Source organism: Neofelis nebulosa, chromosome X (assembly GCF_028018385.1).
Source record: "Neofelis nebulosa isolate mNeoNeb1 chromosome X, mNeoNeb1.pri, whole genome shotgun sequence".
NCBI classification, from domain to species: domain Eukaryota; kingdom Metazoa; phylum Chordata; class Mammalia; order Carnivora; family Felidae; genus Neofelis; species Neofelis nebulosa.
In genome coordinates this window covers 63,010,525-63,034,167 of record NC_080800.1, presented here as the reverse complement: position 1 = coordinate 63,034,167, position 23,643 = coordinate 63,010,525, and the positions used below count along the sequence as shown (strand labels likewise).

At 38.2% G+C, this 23,643-nt stretch overlaps 1 protein-coding gene across 2 annotated transcripts in view; it reads left to right on the top strand.

Moving 5' to 3' along the window:
- The first annotated feature begins 634 nt into the window (after positions 1–634).
- ZDHHC15 (zinc finger DHHC-type palmitoyltransferase 15) overlaps positions 635–23,643 on the top strand; it is a 210,338-nt gene continuing 187,329 nt past the window's right edge. For both annotated transcript variants that reach the window (XM_058714639.1, XM_058714640.1), the window contains exon 1: positions 635–898. In XM_058714639.1, the coding sequence (XP_058570622.1) occupies positions 763–898 (136 nt within the window). In that variant the 5' untranslated portion in view covers positions 635–762. The remainder of the gene's footprint in view (positions 899–23,643) is intronic.

Below are 23,643 nucleotides of genomic sequence, written 5' to 3'. Positions count from 1 at the left end.
CATTAAAGCTCAGTTTAAATATTACTACCTTTGTATCTTTCCCTGACCCCTCACAGAATTAACGTCTCCTTCTTTGTTTTTCTGTACCAATATGTTTATTTATTCCGAAAATGGACGAAGGGGTAAGGGAAGAAGAGAAGGAAGGAGGGAGCGTCCTGTGAACGGACTTACCTAAGCAGTGATTGCGGCACTACGGGTTAAGCACATTGTTGAAGCAGCAGTGGGAGGATGGGGTTGGATAACCTTTAAGTCTTAAGATGCTGTGGCTGGTATCTTTCGCACTGCGTGTATGTGTTGACGGGGGAAACAAAGAGACACAGAAAAACATAAAGATCAAAAAGGAGATGAGGGGAGGACGCAGTGCAGTAAGAGCACATGGGCGGACCCAAATTTCTTCCGCTTTATTGTTTTGCAGAGGTCTAGGTCTGCATCTAGAGCTGTATATAGCTAGGGGGTGGAAAAAGAGGAAAGGGGAGGGACTGCATTTCCTCAGAACTTGCCTAGCCTCGAATGCTTGACTGCCAGGCGGATCACCTTCCGCTCCAGGGTTGTCAGTTCCTCCTTGCCATGATTCATGCCTATTGTGCCAGGCAGGGAGCACTCTGCCCTGCAGCCTTACAGGTGGTATCGACCGGCTCGGGGAGACAGTTCCCGCCAGGCTAGGCAGTGGAGCGCCGCACAGCGCGCCTTCCCTCCTAGCTGCCAGCCCTGCAACTCCAACCCAGCGCCAGCAGGCCTGCTTGGTCGATCTTCGATCCAAAGATGAGGCGCGGCTGGAAGATGGCTCTGTCTTGGGGACTGCGGTGCTGCCGCCGGGTACTTTCCTGGGTGCCTGTGCTTGTTATCGTCCTCGTTGTGCTTTGGTCCTACTATGCCTATGTCTTTGAACTCTGCCTGGGTAAGTGGAGCTGGGCACCTAAGGTGGGGAAATTATACTTCAGCTTGTCTGTCGTACCCTTCACACTGGTGTCCCCTTCCCCTGTGTTCTTATCCCTCACACTGCGGGATTTTGTTTGTTTGTTTGTTTGTTTGTTTGTTTGTTTGTTTAGGGGAGCGTGTTGTTTGTTTTTAGCTCTCTGGAGACCTCCTCGTCTCCAACATCTAGCTTCCCACAATATTTCTTGCACCTTCCCATGAGGGTCCTACCATGTCGCCATCGCTTCCTACCTAGGGTTTCTTACGTTATTCCCTAGCCTTACTCACAAGAATGTACTGGCTCTTTCCACTAGAGCCCCCTTTTCTCATACAGGACAACTGCTTGTGCCTGGTGTTCTCATTCCGGGGGGCTCCTACCCTACAGAATTGAGGAAACAACACACCCCATCTCGGTAAACTGCTTACACTGAATCCTACCAATACATACAACTAGGAGCCCCACATTTTCACATTCCTTTCTACTAGGAATCACAAAATATTTCCTGTACTCTCTTATAAGCTCTATTTTTTCCAACACTGGAATTCATCCTTTTTCTGTGATCCTCTCACACTGGCTGAAATACCTCACATCTTCTCCCACTTAGGGCCCCACAGTATGCCTTGTTTAATTCCACTGCGGTGTCCCGTTTTCACACAGTGAAAATGGGCCCTTTATTCTCTTTCCCTGTGGGCTTTACCGTTTTATCATCTTCTCCAATAGAATGGGAGTCCTACAATATATCTTTCCCTGTCCCCTCATTTAGAGCCCCTGATTTTATCACACTGGGGTTCCCCTTATTCTTCTGCTTTCGTCCTTTGAGGAGCATTCACTACTTTCCATTAGGGTTCCCATATTATTTTCTGACCCTTCATACCAGGCACCCTGCTTTTATCACAATATGGTCATGCCTTGTCCACTCTCTTCTCACAGTAGTGTCCTTTTTACCCTCCCACAAGGTTTTCCACAATATCTCTAATACCCCTTCAAAGGGCCACTACTTTTCTTTTGTTTTAAAGTTTATTTATTTATTCTGATAGAGATAGGGAGTGGGGGAGGGGTTTAGAGAGAGGGAGAGAGAGAATCCCAAGCAGGCTCTGCACTGTCAATGCAGAGCCCCACGTGGGGCTCCAACTCACAAACTGTGGGATCATGACCTGAGCTGAAATCTGGAGTTCAAGGCTTAACCAACTGAGCCACTCAGGCACCCGCCAAGGGCTGCTACTTTTCTAATGATAATCCTGCCTTGTTATATTTTTTGAAACCTACTTCCCACCTGCTGCAGTCCTCTTTCATTGTTAGTCCTACATTTTGTCATCCTCTTTCTCTAGGGTTTTATTATTATTATTATTATTATTATTATTATTATTATTTTATCTTACTTCCGTCTAGAGTTCCTTGTCCCCTGTCTTCTCAACCTAGGAAAACACCATCCTTTTCCACTGGGATTTGTAATATTTCCTTCTCAGTCCAATGAGAGCCTCATTTCTTGTCCCGTCTCATTAGACCACCCCTTTTGTAAATCTAGAGAGTCCTCTTGTACCCTATCCTGTCACATTAGGGAGCATTTCATTCCCTTTTTAGCTATCAAATGGTCCCCACAGCATATTTTATGCTTTCAAGCTTAGAATTACATATTTCCAGACACAAACCCCAACATACTAACCTGTATGTTCCCAAATTGTATTACCCAAGTCACCTATCCTTATCCCTAATGATTTTATAGTGTTCTTATCAATTCACGATGGAGTTTTCATATTATATTGTCTCCTCACAACAGAGCTTCTGTTTTTCTTACAGTGAGATCTCCCCTTGCCTCTGTCCTCTCACATTGAAGAATTTCCTTCTCTTCTCAAAGGAGATTCACTAATAGTTATTGTCACTTCAGTATGAGAAATCCCACTTCTAGAACCTTTAAACTTATGTCCTGCAATCCCTAATAATTCAGTGTGAGGATCCAGTATACTTCTAATCCCTTCACACTAGGACTCTTATTTGTCCCATTGATCATCCACTCACTGACAAGTCCTTTCAAGATTCTTTTATTTATACCAGATTCTTTTTTTTTTTTTTTAATTTTTTTTTCAACGTTTTTTATTTATTTTTGGGACAGAGAGAGACAGAGCATGAACGGGGGAGGGGCAGAGAGAGAGGGAGACACAGAATCGGAAACAGGCTCCAGGCTCTGAGCCGTCAGCCCAGAGCCTGACGCGGGGCTCGAACTCACGGACCGCGAGATCGTGACCTGGCTGAAGTCAGACGCTTAACCGACTGCGCCACCCAGGCGCCCCTATTTATACCAGATTCTTAAAGATGGGGTGCTGATTTGTTCAACCCCAGGACCTGACCCTACTTACAACTTCCTTCCTTACATACCTGACAAAGCAATAGTGTACTCCAGGTAGATGTGGATTAAGTAGGGAGCCAAGAGATAACTCTATTTCCCAATATAGAACTTTCTTCTAATTAACTGTGCATGAGAGTTTGAATTTTTCACTTCTTCTTCTTATATTTATTATGGAAAATGTAGAGAGATGTTAAGAATAAATTCAATTAGTTGCCTTTATAAATGCAAGTTTAGGCTGTTTTTCATTTTATCTCAACCTTTCTCTCAACAATAAACCTCAGCTTTATGAAGTAGTATTAAGTGGGCTGTGCAATGATTGGGAAGTTTTTCTGTTCTCAGACTATTTACCATTTTGCTTTCTTGAATGATTGATTGAAGGGTTAAAAGTTCAACTCCAGAGACACCTGGGTAGCTCAGTCACTTGAGCCTCCAACGCTTGATTTTGGCTCAGGTCACGATCTCACAGTTCATGTGATTGAGTCCTATGTTGGGCTCTGCGCTGACAGTGTGGAGCCTGCTTGGGATTCTCTCTCTCTCTCTCTCTCTCTCTCTCTCTCTCTCTGCCCCTCCCTTGCTCACAGGATCATGTTCTGTCTCTCTCAAAATAAATATATAAACTTAAAAAAAGTGTAGCTCCATTGTTATACTATGGACTTTGCTCCTGAGATCAATGCCTAGTTGTTGTAAATAAATATTGTTAAATATATTTTGGAATTTTGCAGTACTGACTTACATGAGCTTTGCCAAGCAATCATTTTAAAAATTAATAATGATAATGGCTAACATTTACATAGTGCTTAATCTGTTCTAGGCAATATTCTAAGTACTGTAGATATATTAACTGTCTATATTAAATCAGTTAATCCTGACAATAACCATACAAAGGAGGTACCCCTATTGTCCCCATTTTACAGATGTGCAAACTGAGGCACAAATGACCAAACTGAGGCAAAGACCAAGTTACAATTAGTGAAAATAATCAAAGGTACCTTAGAGCTTATTTAGTTTGTTTAATTTAGCATATTTGCAGAGCACTTGTTATATGCACCGTTTTAAAAGACACACATACACACAAATTAATCCTCATAAAAACCTTATAAGGTACATACTCATTATGCCCATTTTAAAGACAAGAAAACTGAGGCACAGACATATTAAGAAAGTTGTCTAAGGTCATAGAGCTAGGAAATGACCACACTTGGATGGCAACCCAGGCAGTATGGTTCTACAGTCCATGCTTCAACCACCATGATGTCTTAACTCTCTGCCTTCTCTCAACTAATACAGAGGTCAAAACATGTGACTAACAGGCCAAATGCACCCTGCAGATGTATTTTATTTGGCCTGCACAGTGTTTTCTTAACATTTTGTATCAGTTACCATTATTTAAAAACCAGGAGAGTAAGGTAGCCTTGACTTCCAATTCTGGCTCCACCTTCATTCTATCATCTTCATTTTACAATCTCCTGAAAACTTTGTTTCAGAGAGGGTAAATCAAATCTTCCCAAAGTCAAATGTTTAGTAAATAATGGAGAATTGGATGCCAAGGATGCCTGAAACCAAAGAAAACCAACCTAATCACTAGATTTTAATTTCAATATGACTCAAAAAGTAATATTAAGGACCTAACTTCTTTCTAGAAATAGAACCTGATGTCTTTATTGTAATTTCAGGTTAGAACTGAAGCCAAAAGTGGTATTTTGTCTTATAATTTTGTCTAACAAGCTTGAATTCTGCCACTTGCTAACTAGGAGACCTGAGGCAGGTTACCTAATCTTTCTCAACCACAGTTGCCTCACATGGCACCTTGCTTATAGGGTTGTTTATTCATACCACAGATACTTGCTTAGCACCTACTATATGCCATTTATAGCATTGTTGTGAGATTTAAATAATATGATGTATCCAGACAACAAGCTTTGGGGTACCTGGGTGGCTCAGTCAGTTAAGCGTCTGACTTCAGCTCAGGTCATGATCTCACGGTCTGTGAGTTTGAGCCCTGTGTTGGACTCTGTGCTGACAGCTTGGAGCCTAGAGCCTGCTTCAGATTCTGTGTCTCCGTCTCTCTCTGCCCGCCCCCCCCCCTTGTGCTCTGTCTCTTTATCACAAATAAATAAAATGTAAAAAAAAATTAAATAATATGATGTATCCTGTATGTCTTCATTGAAAAAATGTTCATTTATATCTTCTGCCCATTTTTAACTGGATTATTTGTTTTTTGGGTGTTGAGTTTTATAAGGTCCTTATATATTTTGGATACTAACCCTTTATCAGATATGTCATTTGCAAATATCCCATTCCAAAGGTTGCATTTTAGTTTTGTTGATTCTTTCCTTTGCTGTGCAGAAGCTTTTTATCTTGATGAATAATAAACTATTGGGACTTCAATAGTTTATTTGTGCTTTTGTTTCCTTTGCCTCAGGAGATATATCTAGTAAGAAGTTGCTATGGCCAATGTCAAAGAGGTTGCCGCCTGTATCCTCCTCTAGGATTTTGATGGTTTCCTGTCTCACATGTAGGATTTGATCCATTTTGAATTCATTTTGTGTATGCCATAAGAAAATGGTCCAGTTTTATTCTTCTGCATATTGCTGTCCAGTTTTCCCAGCACCCTTTGTTGAGGAGACCATCTTTTTTCCATTGGATATTCTTTCCTGCTTTGTCAAAGATGAGTTGGCCATATAGTTGTGGGTCCATGGGTTTTCTATTCTGTTCCATTCATCTATGTGTCTATTTTTATGCCAGTACCATATTGTCTTGATCACTACATCTTTGTAATATAACTTGAAGTCTGGAATTGTGATGCCTTCTGTTTTGCTTTTCTTTTTCAAGATTGCTTTGGCTATTGGGATCTTTTGTGGTTCCATACAAATTACAGGATTGTTTGTTCTCGCTCTGTGAAAAATGCTAGCAGGCACATGAAAAGACGCTCAACGTTACTCATGATTAGGGAGATACAAAGCAAAACTACAATAAGATATCACCTCACACCTGTCAGTATGGCTAAAATTAAGCAACATAGGAAACCACAGGTTTTGGCGAGGATGCTGAGAAAGAGGAACCCTCTTACCCTGTTGGTGGGAATGCCAACTGGTGCAGCCACTGTGGAAAATAGTATGGAAGTTCCTCAAAAAGTTAAAAATAGAACTACGATCTAGTAATTGCACTACTAGGTATTTACCCAAAGGATACAAAAATGCACCCTGATGTTTATAGCAGCATTATCAACAATAGCCAAACTATGGAAAGAGTCCAAATATCTATCAACTAATGAATGGATAAAGAAGAAGTGGTATATATATATGTTCAATGGAATATAATTCAACCATCAAAAAGAATGAAATCTTGCCATGTGCAAAGACATGGGTGGAGCTAGAGAGTATTATGCTAAGTGAAATATGTCAGAAAAAGACACATACTATATGATTTCATTCATATATGGAATTTAAGAAACAAAACAAATGAACATGGGGGAAAAGAGAGAGGCAAACCAAGAAACAGACTTTTAACTGTAGAGAATAAACTGAGGAGTGGTGGGTAGGGGAATGGGTTAAATGGGTGATGAGTGCTAAGGAGGGCACTAGTATTGGGCACTGGGTATTGTATGTTAAGTGGTGAATAACTATATTTTATATACATATTACATTGTATGTTAACTAACTGGACTTTAAATAAAAACTTGAAAAAATAATATGCACATAAAGCGTGTATTCCAGTTGATAGCACATTATAAGGGCTCATTAAATAGTAATCTGTTATTATGAATGAGGATATAAGGGATTCTGCTTGGCTCAGGAAAATAAGCTTAGACTTTTAGACAGTGAGAAAAGTAACAGGATCCATTTTGTAGGTAAAATTCATATAACATAAAATTAACCATCTTAAAGTGTACATTTAGTACATTCACAATGTTGCACAACCATCACTAATATCTAGTTCCAAAACATTTTCATCACCACAAAAGGATACTTCATAGGCATTAAACAGTCATTCCCCCTTCTCTCCTCCCCCTAGTCCCTACCAACCACTAATCTCTGTTCTGTCTTTATGGATTTACCTATTCTGAATGTTTCACACATATGGAATCATACAATATGTGCCCGTTTGTGTCTCGTTTCTTTCAGTTACCATGTTTTTGAGGCTCAACCACGTTGTAGTATGTAACAGTACCTCATTACTTTTACTGGTTGAATAATAATGCAATTGTGTATATATGCCATAGTTTATCCATTCATCTGTTGATGGACATTTGGGTTTATTTCTACCTTTTGTCCATTCTAAATAGTGCTGCTATAAACATTTGTGTACAATATTTATTTGAATACTTTTTTCCATTCTGTTGAGTAAATACCAGAGAGAGGGGTGGAAATTGCTGGGATGTGTGTTAAATCTATGTTTAATTTTTGAGGAAGCCTTCAAATTATTTTCCACAATTTTACATTCTTACAAGTAATAAAGGAGGATTCTGATTTCTCCTCATCCTTACCTCATTCTCTCTTCTTATATATAACCATAATAGTGGGTACAAAGTGGTATCTCATGATATTGATTTGCATTTCTCTGATAATCAGTGATGATGAGAATATTTTCCTATGCTTGTTGGCCATCTGTGTATCTTTTTAAAATAAATGGCTATTTAAGTTCTTTGCCCATTTTTAAATTAGGTTTTCTTTTGTTACTGAATTGTAAGATTTCTTTGTAAATTCAAAATACTCTGTCCTTTTCAGATTAATGATCTGCACATATTTTCTCCCATTCAATGAGTTCTCTTCTCATTTTCTTTTTTTAAAATTTTTATTTAATTTATATTTTTAATTTATATCCAAGTTAGTTAGCATATAGTGCAACAATGATTTCAGGAGTAGATTCCTTAATGCCCCTTACCCATTTAGCCCATAACCCCTCCCACAACCCCTCCAGTAACCCTCTGTTTGTTCTCCATATTTAAGAGTCTCGTAGGGTTTGTCCGCTACCCTGTTTTTATATTATTTTTGCTTCCCTTCCCTTATGTTCATCTGTTTTGTATCTTAAAGTCCTCATATGAGTGAAGTCATATGACATTTGTCTTTCTCTGACTGACTAATTTCACTTAGCGTAATACCCTCTAGTTCAACCCACATACTAGTGAATGGCAAGATTTCATTCATTTTGATTGCCGAGTAATACTCCATTGTATATGTATACCACATTTCTTTATCCATTCATCCGTTTATAGACATTTGGGCTCTTTCCATACTTTGTCTATTGTCAGTATCACTGCTATAAACATTGGGGTGCATGTGCCCCTTTGAAACAGCACACTTGGATAAATACCTAGGAGTACAATTACGGGGTCATAGAGTAGTTCTATTCTTAACTTTTTGAGGAACCTCCATGCTGTTTTCCAGAGGGGCTGCACCAGTATGTATTCCCACCAGCAATGCAAAAGAGATACTCTTTCTCTGCATCCTTGCCAACATCTATTGTTGCCTGCATTGTAAATGTTAGCCAATTGGCAGGTGTGAGGTGGTATCTCATTGTGGTTTTGATATGTATTTTCCTGATGATGAGTGATGTTGAGCATTTTTTCATGTGTCTGTTCGCCATCTGGATATCTTCCTTGGAGAAGTGTCTATTCATGTCTTTTGCCCATTTCTTCACTGGATTCTTTGTTTCTTGGGTGTTGAGTTTGATAAGTTCTTTATATATTTTGAATACTAACCCTTCATTTGATATGTCATTTCCAAATATCTTCTCCCATTCCATTGGTTGCCTTTCAGTTTTGCTGATTGCTTCCTTCACTGTACACAAGATTTTTATGTTAATGAGGTCCCAATAGTTCATTTTTGCTTTTGTTTCCCTTGCCCCTGGAGATGTGTTGAGTAAGAAGTTGTGGCAACCAAGGTCAAAGAGGTTTTTGCCTGCTTTCTCCTCGAGGGTTTGATGGTTTCCCATCTTACATTTAGGTCTTTCATCCATTTTGAGTTTATTTTTGTGTGTAGTGTAAGGAAGTGGTCCAGGTTCATTCTTCTGCATGTCGCTGTCCAGTTTTCGCAGCACCACTTACTGAAGAGACTGTCTTTGTTCCATTGAATAGTCTTTCCTGCTTTGTCAAAGATTAGTTGGCCATATGTTTGTGGGTCCATTTCTGGGTTCTGTATTGTGTTGCATTGATCTGAGTGTCTGTTCTTGTGCCAGTACCATACTGTCTGGATGATTAGAGCTTTGTAGTATAGCTTGAAGTCTGGAACTGTGATGCCTCCTGCTTTGATTTTCTTTTTCAAGATTGCTTTGGCTATTCGGGGTCTTTTCTGGTTCCATACAAATTTTAGGATTGTTTGTTCTAGCTCTGTGAAGAATGCTGGTGTTACTTTGATAGGGATTGCATTGAATATGTAGATTGCTTTGGGTAGTATTGAATTTTAACAATATTTGTTCTTCCTATCCAGGAGTATGGAATCTTTTTCCATTTTTTGGTGTCTTCTTCAATTTCTTTCATAAGCTTTCTATAGTTGTCAGTGTATAGATTTTTCACCTCTTTGGTTAGATTTATTCCTAGGTATTTTATGGTTTTTTGTGCAACTGTAAATGGGATCCATTCCTTGATTTCTTTTTCTGTTGCTTCATTGTTGGTTTATAGGAATGCAACCGATTTCTGTGCACTGATTTTATATCCTGTCACTTTGCTGAATTCATCAATCAGTTCTAGCAGGTTTTTGGTGAAATCTTTTGGGTGTTCCATATAGATTATCATGTCATCTGTGAAGAGTGAAAGTTTGACCTCCTCCTGGCCAATTTGGATGCCTTTTATTTCTTTGTGTTGTCTGATTGCTGAGGCTAAGACTTCCAATATTATGTTGAATAACAGTTCCTGACCTTAGGGGGAAAGCTCTCAGTTTTTCCCCATTGAGGATGATATTAGCATCGGGTCTTTCATATATGGCTTTTATGATCTCGAGATATGATCCTTCTATCCCTACTTACTTAAGGGTATTCATCAAGAAAGGATGCTGTATTTTGTCAAATGCTTTCTCTGAATATGTTGAGAGGATAGTGTGGTTCCTGTCCTTTCTTTTATTGATGTGGTAATCACATTGATTGTTTTGTAGATACTGAACCAGCCCTGCATCCAGGTATAAGTCCCACTTAGTTTTGGTGAATATTTTTTTTTAATGTATTGGATCCTGTTGGCTAATATCTTGTTGACGATTTTTGCATCCATGTTCATCAGGGAAATTGGTCTATAGTTCTCCTTTTTAGTGGGGTCTTTGTCTGGTTTTGGAATCAAGGTAATGCTGGCTTCATAGAAAGAGTTTGGAAGTTGTCCTTCCACTTCTATTTTTTGGAACAGCTTCAAGAGAATAGGTGTTAACTCTTCCTTAAATGTTTGGTAGAATTCCCCCGGAAAGCCATCTGGCCCTGGACTCTTGTGTTTTGGGAGATTTTTGATTACCAATTCGATTTCTTTACTGGATATGGGTCTGTTCAAATTTTGTATTTCTTCCTGTTTCAGTTTTTGTAGTGTATATGTTTCTTGGAATTTGTCCATTTCCTCCGGATTGCCAATTTTATTGGCATATAATTGCTCATAATATTCTCTTATTAATGTGTTTTTTTTCTCTGCTGTGTTGGTTTTGATCTCTCCTCTTTCATTCTTGATTTTATTTATTTGGGTCGTTTCCTTTTTCTTATTGATCAAACTGGCTAGTGGTTTATCCATTTTGTTAATTCTTTCAAAGATCCAGCTTCTGTTTTCTTTGATCTGTTCTATTGGTTTTTTTGTTTGTTTGTTTGATTGTTTTGGTTTGGTTTGGTTTGGATAGCATTGATTTCTGCTCTAATCTTTATTATTTCCTGTCTTCCGCTGATTTTGGGTTTCATTTCCTGTTCTTTTTCCAGCTCTTTAAGGTGTAAGGTTAGGTTGTGTATCTGAGACCTTTCTTCCTTCTTTAGCAAGGCCAGGATTGCTATATACTTTCCTCTTATGACCATGTTTGCTGCCTCCCAGAGGTTTTGGGTTGGGGTGTTATCATTTTCATTGGTTTCCATGTACTTTTTAATTTCCTCTTTAACTTCTTGGTTAGCCCATTCATTCCTTAGTAGGATGTTCTTTAGTCTCCAAGTATTTGTGACCTTTCCAAATTTTTTCTTGTGGTTGATTTCAAGTTTCATAGCATTCTGGTCTGAAAATATTCACAGTATGATCTCAAACTTTTTGTACTTGTTGAGGGCTTGTTTGTGTCCCAGTATGTAATCTATTCTGGAGAATGTTCCATGTGTGCTGGAGAAGAATTTATATTCCACTGCTTTAGGCTGAAATATTCTGAACATATCTGTTAAGTCCATCTGGTCCAGTGTGTCATTCAAAGCCATTGTTTCCTTGTTGATTTTCTGTTTAGATGATCTGTACATTGCTTTCAGTAGGTCGTTGAAGTCCCCTACTATTATAGTATTATTATCAATTAGTTTCTTTGTGATTGATTTATATATTCCGGTGCTTTCACTTTTGGAGCCTAAATGTTTACAATTGTTAGGTCTTCTTGGTGGATAGACTCCTTAATTATGATATAATGCCCTTCTTCATCTCTTATTACAGTCTTTATTTTGAAGTCTAGATTGTCTGATATAAGTATGGTTACTCCGGTTTTCTTTTGGTGACCATTAGCATGATAGATGGTTCTCCATCCCCTTATTTTCAATCTGAAGGTGTCTTTAGGTCTAAAGTGTGTCTCTTGTGAGCAGCATATACATGGATTTTGTTTTCTTATCCATTCTGTTACCCTATGTCTTTTGATTGGAGCATTGAGTCCATGACGTTTAGAGTGAGTACTGAATGATATGAATTTATTGCCGCTATGTTTCTTGTAGAGTTGGAGTTTCTGGTGGTGTTCTCTGGTCCTTTCTAGTCTTTGTTGCTTTTGATCTTTTTTTTCCCTTGCCTTCCCCCACCTCTCCGAGAGTCCCCCTTAAAATTTGTTGCAAGGCTGGTGTAGTAGTCATGAAATCCTTTAATTCTTGTTTGTCTGGGAAACTTTTAATCTCTCCTTCTATTTTGAATGACCGCCTTGGTGGATAAATTTTTCTGATTCAGCACATTGAGTATATCCTGCCATTCCTTTCTGGTATGCCAAGTTTCTGTCGATAGGTCTGCTGTGAACCTGATCTGTCTTCCCTTATAGGTTAAAGATTTTTTTCCCTTGCTGCTTTCATGATTCTTTCCTTGCCTGAGTATTTTGTGAATTTTACTATGATATGCCTTGGTGATGGTTGGTTTTTGTTGAATGTACTGGGAGTCCTCTGTGCCTCCTGGATTTGGATGTCTGTGTCTTTCCATAGATTAGGAATGTTTTCTGCTATGATTTGCTCACATAACTCTTCTACCCCTATTTCTCTCTCTTTATCTTCTGGGACCCCTATGATTTGGATGTTATTACTTTCTCATGAATCACTGAGTTCTCTAATTGTTACATCATTCACTTTTGCCTTAGTCTCCCTCATTTTTTCTCCTTCATTATTCTCCATACATTTCTCCTCTATATCGCTGTTTTGCTGCTCTGCCTCACCCATCCTTGCCATTGTGGCATCCATTCGAGATTGCAGCTCAGTTAAAACACTTTTTATTTCATCCTGACTAGCTTTTACTTCTTTTATCTCCGGAGAGATGGATTCTAATCTATTTTTGACCCCAGCTAGTATTCTTATTATCGTGATTCTAAATTCTGCAGCGCACACTGCCTCGCCGCCCTTCCTACCCTCTTCTGTGGGCCTCTCGTCTGCGCTTCGCTCTGGAGACTCTGTTCTGCTAGTCTTCTGGCGGTTTTCTGGGTTATTTAGGCAGGTGTAGGTGGAATCTAAGTGATCAGCAGGATGCGTGGTGAGCCCAGCGTCCTCCTACGCTGCCATCTTCCCAGGATCTCTCGTGATTCTAAATTCTGGTTCAGACATTTTGCTTGTATATGTGTTGATTCAGTCCCTGGTTCTCATTTCTTCCTGCTCTTTCTTTTGTGGTGAATTCTTTCGTTTTGTCATTTTGAAGGAAAAAAAGGAATTAATAAGGTAAAAAAATTAAAATAAACTAAAAACAACACACAGACACACACATAGACACACACACACATGCACAAAACTCAAATAAGTGGTGCTACATCCTAAGTGTGTTTTGGTCTCGTTATTGAAAGGATCTTGATAGATTAGTGGAAAAAAGGGTGGGGGAAGGAAAACAAGAAAAAAAAGGAAACATTTGAAAATTTGAGAAAATGAATACAATGAAATAGAATAAAATGAAATGATGGAAGTTAAATAGAATGTGAGATATACAAAAAAGTAAAAAATATAGCAGAAGAAATAAAAATATTTGAATAATAAATTGAAAGTAAAAATAATTTTTCCTTTCTGTATTCAAAAGAAAGAAAAGAAACAAAAAAAAACAAAACAAAAATTGAATGGATGGACCAGCAAACAGACTGAAATACGGTTGAAATTACATCGTTTCCCCTAGAAGTCAAACTATGAAGCACTTTATAATCCATAAAGCAAGCAGGCAGAGATATTTGTGGTATTCCTGAAGAGCAAGGTTGGCCCAGTTGGGCAAGGCTTAGTGCAACTGCTCCATTCTCCACTATATGGCTCTGCGTAACTTACTGGGGTGGATAGTTGTGGCACTTGTAGGTGTGTATGCACATGCACGGGAAGGTGAAAATGGCATCACCCAGCTACCCAGTCTCTAGTGTCAGACTTCTGTGTTCTCCCCAACAAGCAGTCTTGCACCCGTCTCTTGTCTCTGGCTTCCATTCACTCCTTGCTTTTACACTGTGACCAAGCTGTTCAGGTTGCCAGGCAGCACCTCCCTCCTGAGTTTTATCTCATATGCAGCTGTGTTTTCAAACCCCTCACTTTGAGGGACTGCGGCTTTGACCCACTCAGATCCTCTGGGGGAGAATCTCACCGAGCAATGGCCAGGTGCTGGCCACACCTAGGAACATCTGCGGGATGTGCTGCTGCCAATGCCCAGAGACTATGGCTGGGTACCAGCCTACCCCAGAAAAAAATCATATGATTGTATAGCAGCAACATTTCAGGGATTATGGAAAATCACAACACACATCTGGCACTAGGTTTCACCCTTAATGACATTGTTCCAGCACTGGCAAATGTGGTTGCTCTCTGGGGTCTGCTGGAACCTGGTGGCCACACAGCCTCTAACAAATGTCCTTCCAGCAGTGGAACTGCTTCTCTCTGTGTGGCCTGAGGACATCCCAGACCCCACTCTGCTCCTGGGGATTCGCCCTTCCCAACAGAACATCGCCAAGTATTGAGCTATGGAGTTTCAGACTCTGTGCTCCGCCTGTTTATAGAGTATTAATGGAAGTTAAACCCTCTCCTTTCTCCTTTCTCCCTTTTTAGTTCAGTCCCTTAGGCTATTTCCACTTTTCCACTTTCTCTCCAGCTGCCTTTTTGGGGGGGTGCTTTCCCCATACTCTCCACCTGGCTCTGTCCTCTCTCCACAAGCAAAAACAGCTCCCTGCTCTCCAAGGCTTCTCTCTCCCCCAGTTCACCTCTCCACACCACATACCTGATGAGTTCTGTGGTTCAGGTTGTGCAGATTGTTGTGTTAATCCTCTAATCAGCTTTCTAGGTGTGCAGGATGGTTTACTGTTGATCTGGCTGTATTTCATGGATGCAAGACACAAAAAAAAACTTCCATGCTGTTTCACCTTCTGGCTCCTCCCCTCATTTTCTTGATAGTATCATTTGATGCACAAAATTTTTAAGTTTGATAAAGTTCAATTTATTCATATTTTATTTTGTTGCCTGTGCTTTTGATGTCATTTTTAAGAATCCATTGTTAAATTCAAGGTCATAAATATTTACCCCTGTGTTTTCTTCTATAACTTTTTACCTTTATCTCTTACAGTTAGGTCTTTTATTTATTTTGAGTTAATTTTTTGTATATGGTGTGAGTTAGGAGTCCAACTTCATTCTTTAACATGTGGTTGTGCAGTGATCCCAGCACCATTAGAAGTGACTACTCTTTTCCCCATTGAATACTCTTGACATTATTGTAAATTAAACTGACCAGAGATGCATGCATTTATTTCTGGACTCTTAATTATGTTCCATTTTACCATTCATCTGTCCTCTGCGAGTACCACACTGTGTTGATTATTGTACCTTTGTCATAAACTTTGAAATCAAGAAGTGTTAGTTTTTCAACTTTATTATTTTCTTTTTAAAGACTGTTTTGGCTAGAATCTTTTGCAATTCTTCATGAATTTTAGGATCATCTTTTCCAATTCTACAAAATGGTCATTCGAGTTTTGATAAGGATTTCACTGAGTTTGTATATTGTTGTGTAGAGAATTACCATCTTAACAATATCAAGTTTTCTAACCCATGAACATGGAATGTCTTTTCATTTATTTAGTTTTTAATTACCTTCAGCAGTGTTTTGGAATTTTAAGTGTATAAGTCTTGAGCCACTTTGGTTAAATATATTCTAAGTATTTCAAAAATTTTGGTGCTATTATAAATGGAATTTTTTTTTAATTTCCTTTTCTGATTGTTCACTGCTAGTGGATAGAAACAAAATTGATATGAGATGTTGATCTTGTATGCTGTAATTTTGCTGAATTTATTTATTAGCTCTAAGAGACTTTTTGTGGATTCTTTAGAATTATTTATACAGTGAGACACATCATCTGCAAATAAAGACAATTTTATTCCTTCTTTCCAATTTGGATGCTTTTTTTTTCTTTTTCTTGCCTAATTGCACTGCCTAGAAATTTCAGTACAACATTGAATAGAAATGGTAAAAACAGGCATCCTGTCTTTGTTTCTTATCTGAAGTAAAAGTCTTAGCCTTTTGTCATTCAGAATACTGGTAGCTGTGAGTTTTCCATAAATCTCTTTATCACGCTGAGGAACTTCCCTTCTATTCCTAGTTTCTTTTTTTGTTTTAATTTTAATTCAAGTACAGTTAACATACAGTGTTGGGGTGCCTGGGTGGCTCAGTTGGTTAAGTGTCTGACTTCAGCTCAGGTCATGATCTCATGGTTCATGAATTCCAGCCACATCTTGGGCTCTTTGCTGACAGCCTGGAGCCTTTGGATTCTGTCTCCCTCTCTCTCTGCCCCTCCTCCACTTGTACTCTGTCTCTCTCTCTCTCTCAAAAATAAACATTATTTTTTTAAAATACAGTGTTATATTACTTTCAGGTGTATAGTATAGTGATTCAACAATTCTAAACTTTACTCAGTGCTCATCATGATGAGTGTACTCTTTAATCCTCATCACCTAGTATTTCACCTGTCCCATCACCAACCTCACCTCTGGTAACCATCAGTTTGTTCTGTATGGTTAAGAGTCTGTTTGGGGCACCTGGGTGGGTCAGTTGGTTAAGTGTCTGACTTTGGCTCAGGTCATTTATCATGGTCTGTGAGTTTGAGTTCCACGTTGGGCTCTGTGCAGACAGCTTGGAGCCTGGAGCCTGCTTCGGATTCTGTGTCTCCCTCTCTCTACCCCTCCCCAGCTCATGCTCTGTCTCTCTCAAAAATAAATAAACATTAAAATTTTTTTTCAAAAAGAGTGTTTCTTGGTTTGTCTCCTTCTCTCTCTTTTCCTTTGCTTATTTGCTTTGTTTTTAAATTCTACATATGAGTGAAATGATGTGGTATTTGTCTATCTCTGACTTATTTCGCCTTGCATTATACTCTCTACCTCCATCCATTTTGTTGCGGATGGCAAGACTTAATTCTTATTTTTGGCTGAAAAATATTCTATTATATATGTTTGTGTGTATACATATATATAATCTCACATCACATCTTCTTTATCCATTCGTCTATCGATTAACACGTGGGCTGCTTCCATAATTTGGCTATTATAAATAATGCTGCAGTAAACATAGAGTGAAAGTATCCCTTTGAATTAGTTTTTTTTTTTTCATTTTGGGGATAAATAACAAGTAGTGCTATTACTGGATCATAGGATAGATCTGTTATCACTTTTTGAAGAACCTCCATACTGGATAAAGACCTAAATGTGAGACCTGAAACCATAAAAATCCTAGAAGAGAGCAGTCAGTAATTTCTCTGACATCAGCCATAGCAAAAATTGTTTCGATCTGTTTCCTGAGGCAAGGGAAATAAAAGCAAAAATTAACGATTGGGACTTCATCAAAATAAAACCTTCTGCATAGTGAAGAAAACAATCAACAAAACTGAAAGGCAACCTACTGAATGGGAGAAGGTATTTGCAAATGACATATCCGATAAAGGGGTTTCTATCCAAAATATATACAGAACTGATACAACTCAACAGCAAAAAACAAATAATTCAAATAAAAATGGGCAGAAGACATGAACAGACATTTATCCAAACAAGACATCTAGATGGCAAACAGACACCTGAAAAGATGAACAACATCATTCATCACCAGGGAAATACAAATCAAAACCACAATGTGATATTACCTTACACCTGTCAGAATGGCTAAAACAAAAAACACAAGAAACAACAAGTGTTGAACAGGATGTGGAGAAAAAGGAAACATCATGCACTATTCCTAGTTTCTTGAGCATTAAAAAAATTTTTTTTATGTTTGTTTACTTTTGAGAGAAAGAGAGATAAATATTAGCAGGGGAAGGGCAGAGAGAGAGGGAGACACAGAATCCGAAGGAGGCTCCAGGCTCTGACCTGTCAGGCCAGGCTCTGACCTGTCAGCACAGAGCCCGATGTGGGGCTCAAACTCACAAACCTTGAGATCATGACCTGAGCTGAAGTTGGACGCTTAACCAACTGAGCCACCCAGACACCCCAAGCATTTTTTATTCATGAAAGTTTGTGGTATATTGTCAAATGATTTTCCAGCATCAATTAAGATTATTGTATATTTTTTACTTTGTTATATTAATGTAGTATAGTATATGATTGATTTTCATATTGTGAAGCAGGCTTACATTTCTTGGATACATCTCACTTAATCATGATGTATAATCCTCTAATATGCTGCTGAATTTGGTTGGCTAGTAATTGTTTCAGTAGTCTTACATCTATAATCATGAGTTATTTGTATGTCATTTTCTTTTCTTGTGATGTCTTTATCACCACAAGTATGAGGATAATGCTGGTGTCATAGAATAAGTAAGGCAGTGTTCTCTCCTCAATTTCATGTAGGAGTTTGAAAAGGATTGGTGTTTATTCTTCTTTAAATATGTGGTATAAAGGGAATAGAATAGAGAACCCAGAAATGGACCCACAAATATATTGCCAACTAATCTTTGACAAAGCAGGAAAGAATATCCAATGGAAAAAGATAGTCTCTTCAGCAAATAGTGTTGTAAAAACTGGACAGAGACATGCAGAAGAATGAAACTGGACCACTTTCTTACACCATACACACAAAAAAATTCAAAATGGATGAAAGACCTAAAGAAAAGATAGGAAGCCATCAAAATCCTATGGGAGAACACAAGCAACAACCTCTTTGACCCCAGCTGCAAATTCTTACTTGACATGTTTCTGAAGGCAGGCAAAATAAAAGCAAAAATGAACTAATGGAACCTCATCAAGAAAAAAAGCTTTTGCACAGCAAAGGAAACAATCAACAAAAGTGAAAGGCAACTAATGGAATGGGAGAATATATTTGCAAGTGACACATCAGATAAAGGGTTACTACCAAAATCTATAAAGAACTTACCAATTCAACACCTGAAAAACATATAATCCAGTGACGAAATGAGCAGAAGACAGGAATTCACACTTTTCCAAAGAAGACATCCAGATGGCAAACAGACAAATGAAAAGATGCTCAACATCACTCATCATCAGGGAAATACAAATCAAAACCACATAGAGATACCACCTCACACTGGTCAGAGTGCCTAAAATTAACAACTCAGGAAACACTAGATGTTGACAAGGATGTGGAGAAAAGGGGAATGCTCTTGCACTGTTGGTGGGAATGCAAACTGGTGGAGCCACTCTGGAAAACAGTGTGGAGGTTCATCAAAAAATTAAAAATAGGATTACCCTACAACCCAGCAATAGCACTACTAGGAATTTATCCAAAGGATAGGAGTGCTGATTCGTAGGGGCACATGTACTCCAATGTTTATAGCAGTGCTATCAACAATAGCCAAATTATTGAAAGAGCCCAACTGATGTGGTATATATATTCATCAACTGATGAATGGATAAAGAAGTTGTGGTATATATATATATATATATATATATATATATATATATATATGGTATATATGTGGTATATATATATATATATATATGGTATATATGTGGTATATATATATATATATATATATGGTATATATGTGGTATATATATATATATATATGGTATATATGTGGTATATATATATATATATATATCACAACTTCTTTATCCATTCATATATATATCCATTCATATATATATATATGAATGAATGAATATATGAATGAATATATCCATTCATATATATATATATATATATATATATATATACATACATACACACACACACATATATATATATATACATACACACAAGGGAATACTACTTGGTGATAAAAAAGAATGAAATCTTGTCATTTCCAACAACGTGGATTGAACTGGAAGATATTATGCTAATTGAAATAAGTCAATTAGAGAAAGATATATGATTTTACTCATATGTGGAATTTGAGAAACTTAACAGAAGACCAGGGGAAGGGAAGAAACCATAAGCTACATACAGAGAGGGAGGCAAACCATAGGAGACTCATAAATACAGAGAACAAATTTAGGGTTGATGGGGGTAGGGAAAATGGGTGATGGGCACTGAGGAGGGCACTTGTTGGGATGAGCAGTGGGTGTTCTATGTAAGTAATGAATCATGGGAATCTACTTCTGAAACTGAGACTACTGTGTAAGCTAACTGGACAAAAACTAAGATAGATAGATAGAGAGAGAGATAATGTGCAATTCACCAGTGAAGCTATATGATCTTGGAATTTCTTTGTTGGGAGGTTTTTGATTACTGATTCAATCTTTTTACTTGTTAAAAGTCTGCTTAGATTTTCTTTTACTTCCTGAGTCAATTTTGGTGGTTTCTGTGTTCTTAAATTTGTCCATTTCATCTAGGTTATCCAATTTTTTGGCATGTAATCTTCCTACTATTCTGTTATAATCCATTCTATTAGGCAAATTCTTTCTTACTATCATCACATTCATCTCTGATATTAGTAACTTTAGTCATCTATCTTCTTGTTCTGGCTAAAGGTTTGTCAATTTTGTCAATTTTTTTTAAAGGACCCAGCTTTCACTTTCATTGATTCTATTGTTTTTGTGTTCTCTATTTTGTGTTTCTCAAGTCTATTCTTTTTTATATATATGTAATTTATTGTGAAATTGGTTTGCATACAACACCCAGTGCTCATCCCAACAGGTGTGGCCCTCAGTGCCCATCACCCACTCTCCCCTCTCCCCCACTCCCCATCAATCCTCAGTTTGTTCTCAGTTTTCAAGTGTCTCTTATGGTTTGCCTCTTTCCCTCTCTGTAACTTCTTTTTCCTCCTTCCCGTACCCCATGGTCTTCTGTTGAGTGTCTCAGGATCCACATAAGAGTGAAAACAAATGGTATCTGTCTTTCTCTGTCTGACTTATTTCACATAGCATAACACTCTCCATTTCCAACCAGGTTGCTACAAATGGCCAGATTTCTTTCTCATTGCCAAGTACTAGTCCATTGTATGAATAAACCACAATTTCTATATCCATTCATCAGTTGATGGACATTCAGGCTCCTTCTATAATTTGGCTATTGTTAAAAGTGCTGCTATAAACATTGGGGTACAAGTGCCCCTATGCATCAGCACTCCTATATCCTTTGGGGAGATTCCTAGCTGTGCTATTGTTGGGTCATAGGGTAGCTCTACTTTTAATTTTTTGAGGAACCTCCACATTGTTTTCCAGAGTGGCTGCACCAGTTTGCATTCCCACCAACAGTACAAGAGGGTTCCCATTTCTCCACATCCTCTCCAGCATCTATAGTCTCCTGATTTGGCCACTCTGACTGGCGTGAGGTGATATGTCAGTGTGGTTTTGATTTGTATTTCCCTGATGAGGAGTGATGTTGAGCATCTTTTCATGTGCGTGTTGGCCATGTGGATGTCTTCTTTAGAGAAGTGTCTATTCATGTCTTCTGCCCATTTCTTCACTGGGTTATTTGTTTTTTGGGTGTGGAGTTTGGTGAGTTCTTTATAGATTTTGGATACTATCCCTTTGTCCGATATGTCATTTGCAAATATCTTTTCCCATTCCGTTGGTTGTCTTTTAGTTTTGTTGATTGTTTCCTTTGTAATGCAGAAGCTTTTTATCTTCATGAGGTCCCAGTAGTTCATTTTTGCCTTTAATTCCCTTGCCTTTGGGGATGTGTCAAGTAAGAAATTGCTGCAGCTGAGGTCAGAGAATTTTTTTCCTGCTTTATCCTCTAGGATTTTGATAGTTTCCTGTCTCACATTCTGGTCCTTTATCCATTTTGAGTTTATTTTTGTGAATGGTGTCAGAAAGTGGTCTAGTTTCATTGTTCTGCATGTTGCTGTCCAGTTCTCCCAGCAACATTTGTTAAAGAGACTTTCTTTATTCCATGGATTTCTTTCCTGCTTTGTCAATGATTAGTAGCCCATACTTTTGTGGGTCCAATTCTGGAGTCTCTATTCTATTCCATTGGTCTGTGTGTCTGCTTTTGTGCCAATACCATGCTGTCTTGATGATTATAGCTTTGTAGTAGAGGCTAAGGTCTGGGATTGTGATGCCTCCTGCTTTGGTCTTCTTCAATATTACTTTGCCTATTCGGGGTCTTTTGTGGTTCCATATGGATTTTAGGATTGCTTGTTCTAGCTTCGAGAAGAATGCTGGTGTAATTTTGATTGGGATTGCATTGAATTCGTAGATAGCTTTGGGTAATATTGATATTTTAATAATATGTATTCCTCCAATCCATGAGCATGGAATGTTTTTCCATTTCTTGGTATCTTCTTCCATTTCCTTCATAAGCTTTCTATAGTTTTCAGCATACAGATCTTTTACATCTTTCCTTAGGCTTATTCCTAGGTATTTTATGGTTCTTGGTGCAATTGTGAATGGGATCAGTTTCTTTATTTGTCTTTCAGTTGTTTCATTATTGGTGTATAAAAATGCACCTGATTTCTGTACATTAATGTTCTATCCGATGACTTTGCTGAATTCATGTATCAGTTCTAGCAGACTTTTGGTGGAGTCTGTTGGATTTTCTGTGTATAATATCATGTCATCTGCAAAAAGTGAAAGCTTGACTTCATCTTTGCCAATTTTGATGCCTTTGATTTCCTTTTGTTGTCTGATTGCTGATGCTAGCACTTCCAACACTATGTTAAAGAACAGCGGTGAGAATGGGCATCCCTGTCGTGTTCCCTGATCTCAGGGAGAAAGCTCTCAGTTTTTCCCCATTGAGGATGATGTTAGCTGTGGGCTTTTCAGAAATGGATTTTATGATGTTTAAGTATGTTCCTTCTATCCCAACTTTCTCGAGGGTTTTTATTAAGAAAGGATGCTGAATTTTGTCAAATGCTTTTTCTGCCTCCATTGGCAGGATCTTATGGTTCTTTTCTTTCATTAAGGTAATGTACCAGATTGATTTGCGAATTTTGAACCATCCCTACAACCCAGGAATGAATCCCACTGGATCGTGGTGAATAATTCTTTTTATATGCTGTTGAATTCGATTTGCTAGTATCTTATTGAGAATTTTTGCATCCATATTCATCAGGGATATTGGCCAGTAGTTCTCTTTATTTGCTGAGTCTCTGTCTGGTTTGGGAATCAACGGAATGCTGGCTTCATACAATGAGCCTGGAAGTTTTCCTTCCCTTTCTATTTGTTGGAACAGTTTGAGAATGTTTTAAATGTCTGCTTTAAATGTCTGCTAGAATTCCCCAGGGAAGCCATCTGGCCTTGGACTTTTAATTGTTGGGAGATTTTTGATAACTGATTCAATTTTCTCTGGTTATGGGTGTGTTCAAGTTTTCCATTTCTTCCTGTTTGAGTTTTGGAAATGGGTGGGTGCTTAGGAAACTGTCCATTTCTTCCAGGTTGTCCAGTTTGTTGGCATATAATTTTTCATAGTATCCCCTGATAATTGCGTGTATCTCTGAGGGATTGGTGGTAATAATGCCATTTTCATTCATGATTTTATCTATTTGGGTCATCTCCCTTTTCTTTTTGAGAAGCCTGGCTAGAGGTTTATCCATTTGGTTTATTTTTTCAAAAAACCAACTCTTGGTTTCGTTGATCTGCTCTACAGTTTTTTTAGATTCTATATTGTTTATTTCTCCTCTGATCTTCATTATTTCTCTTCTTCTGCTGGATTTAGGCTGTCTTTGCTGTTCTG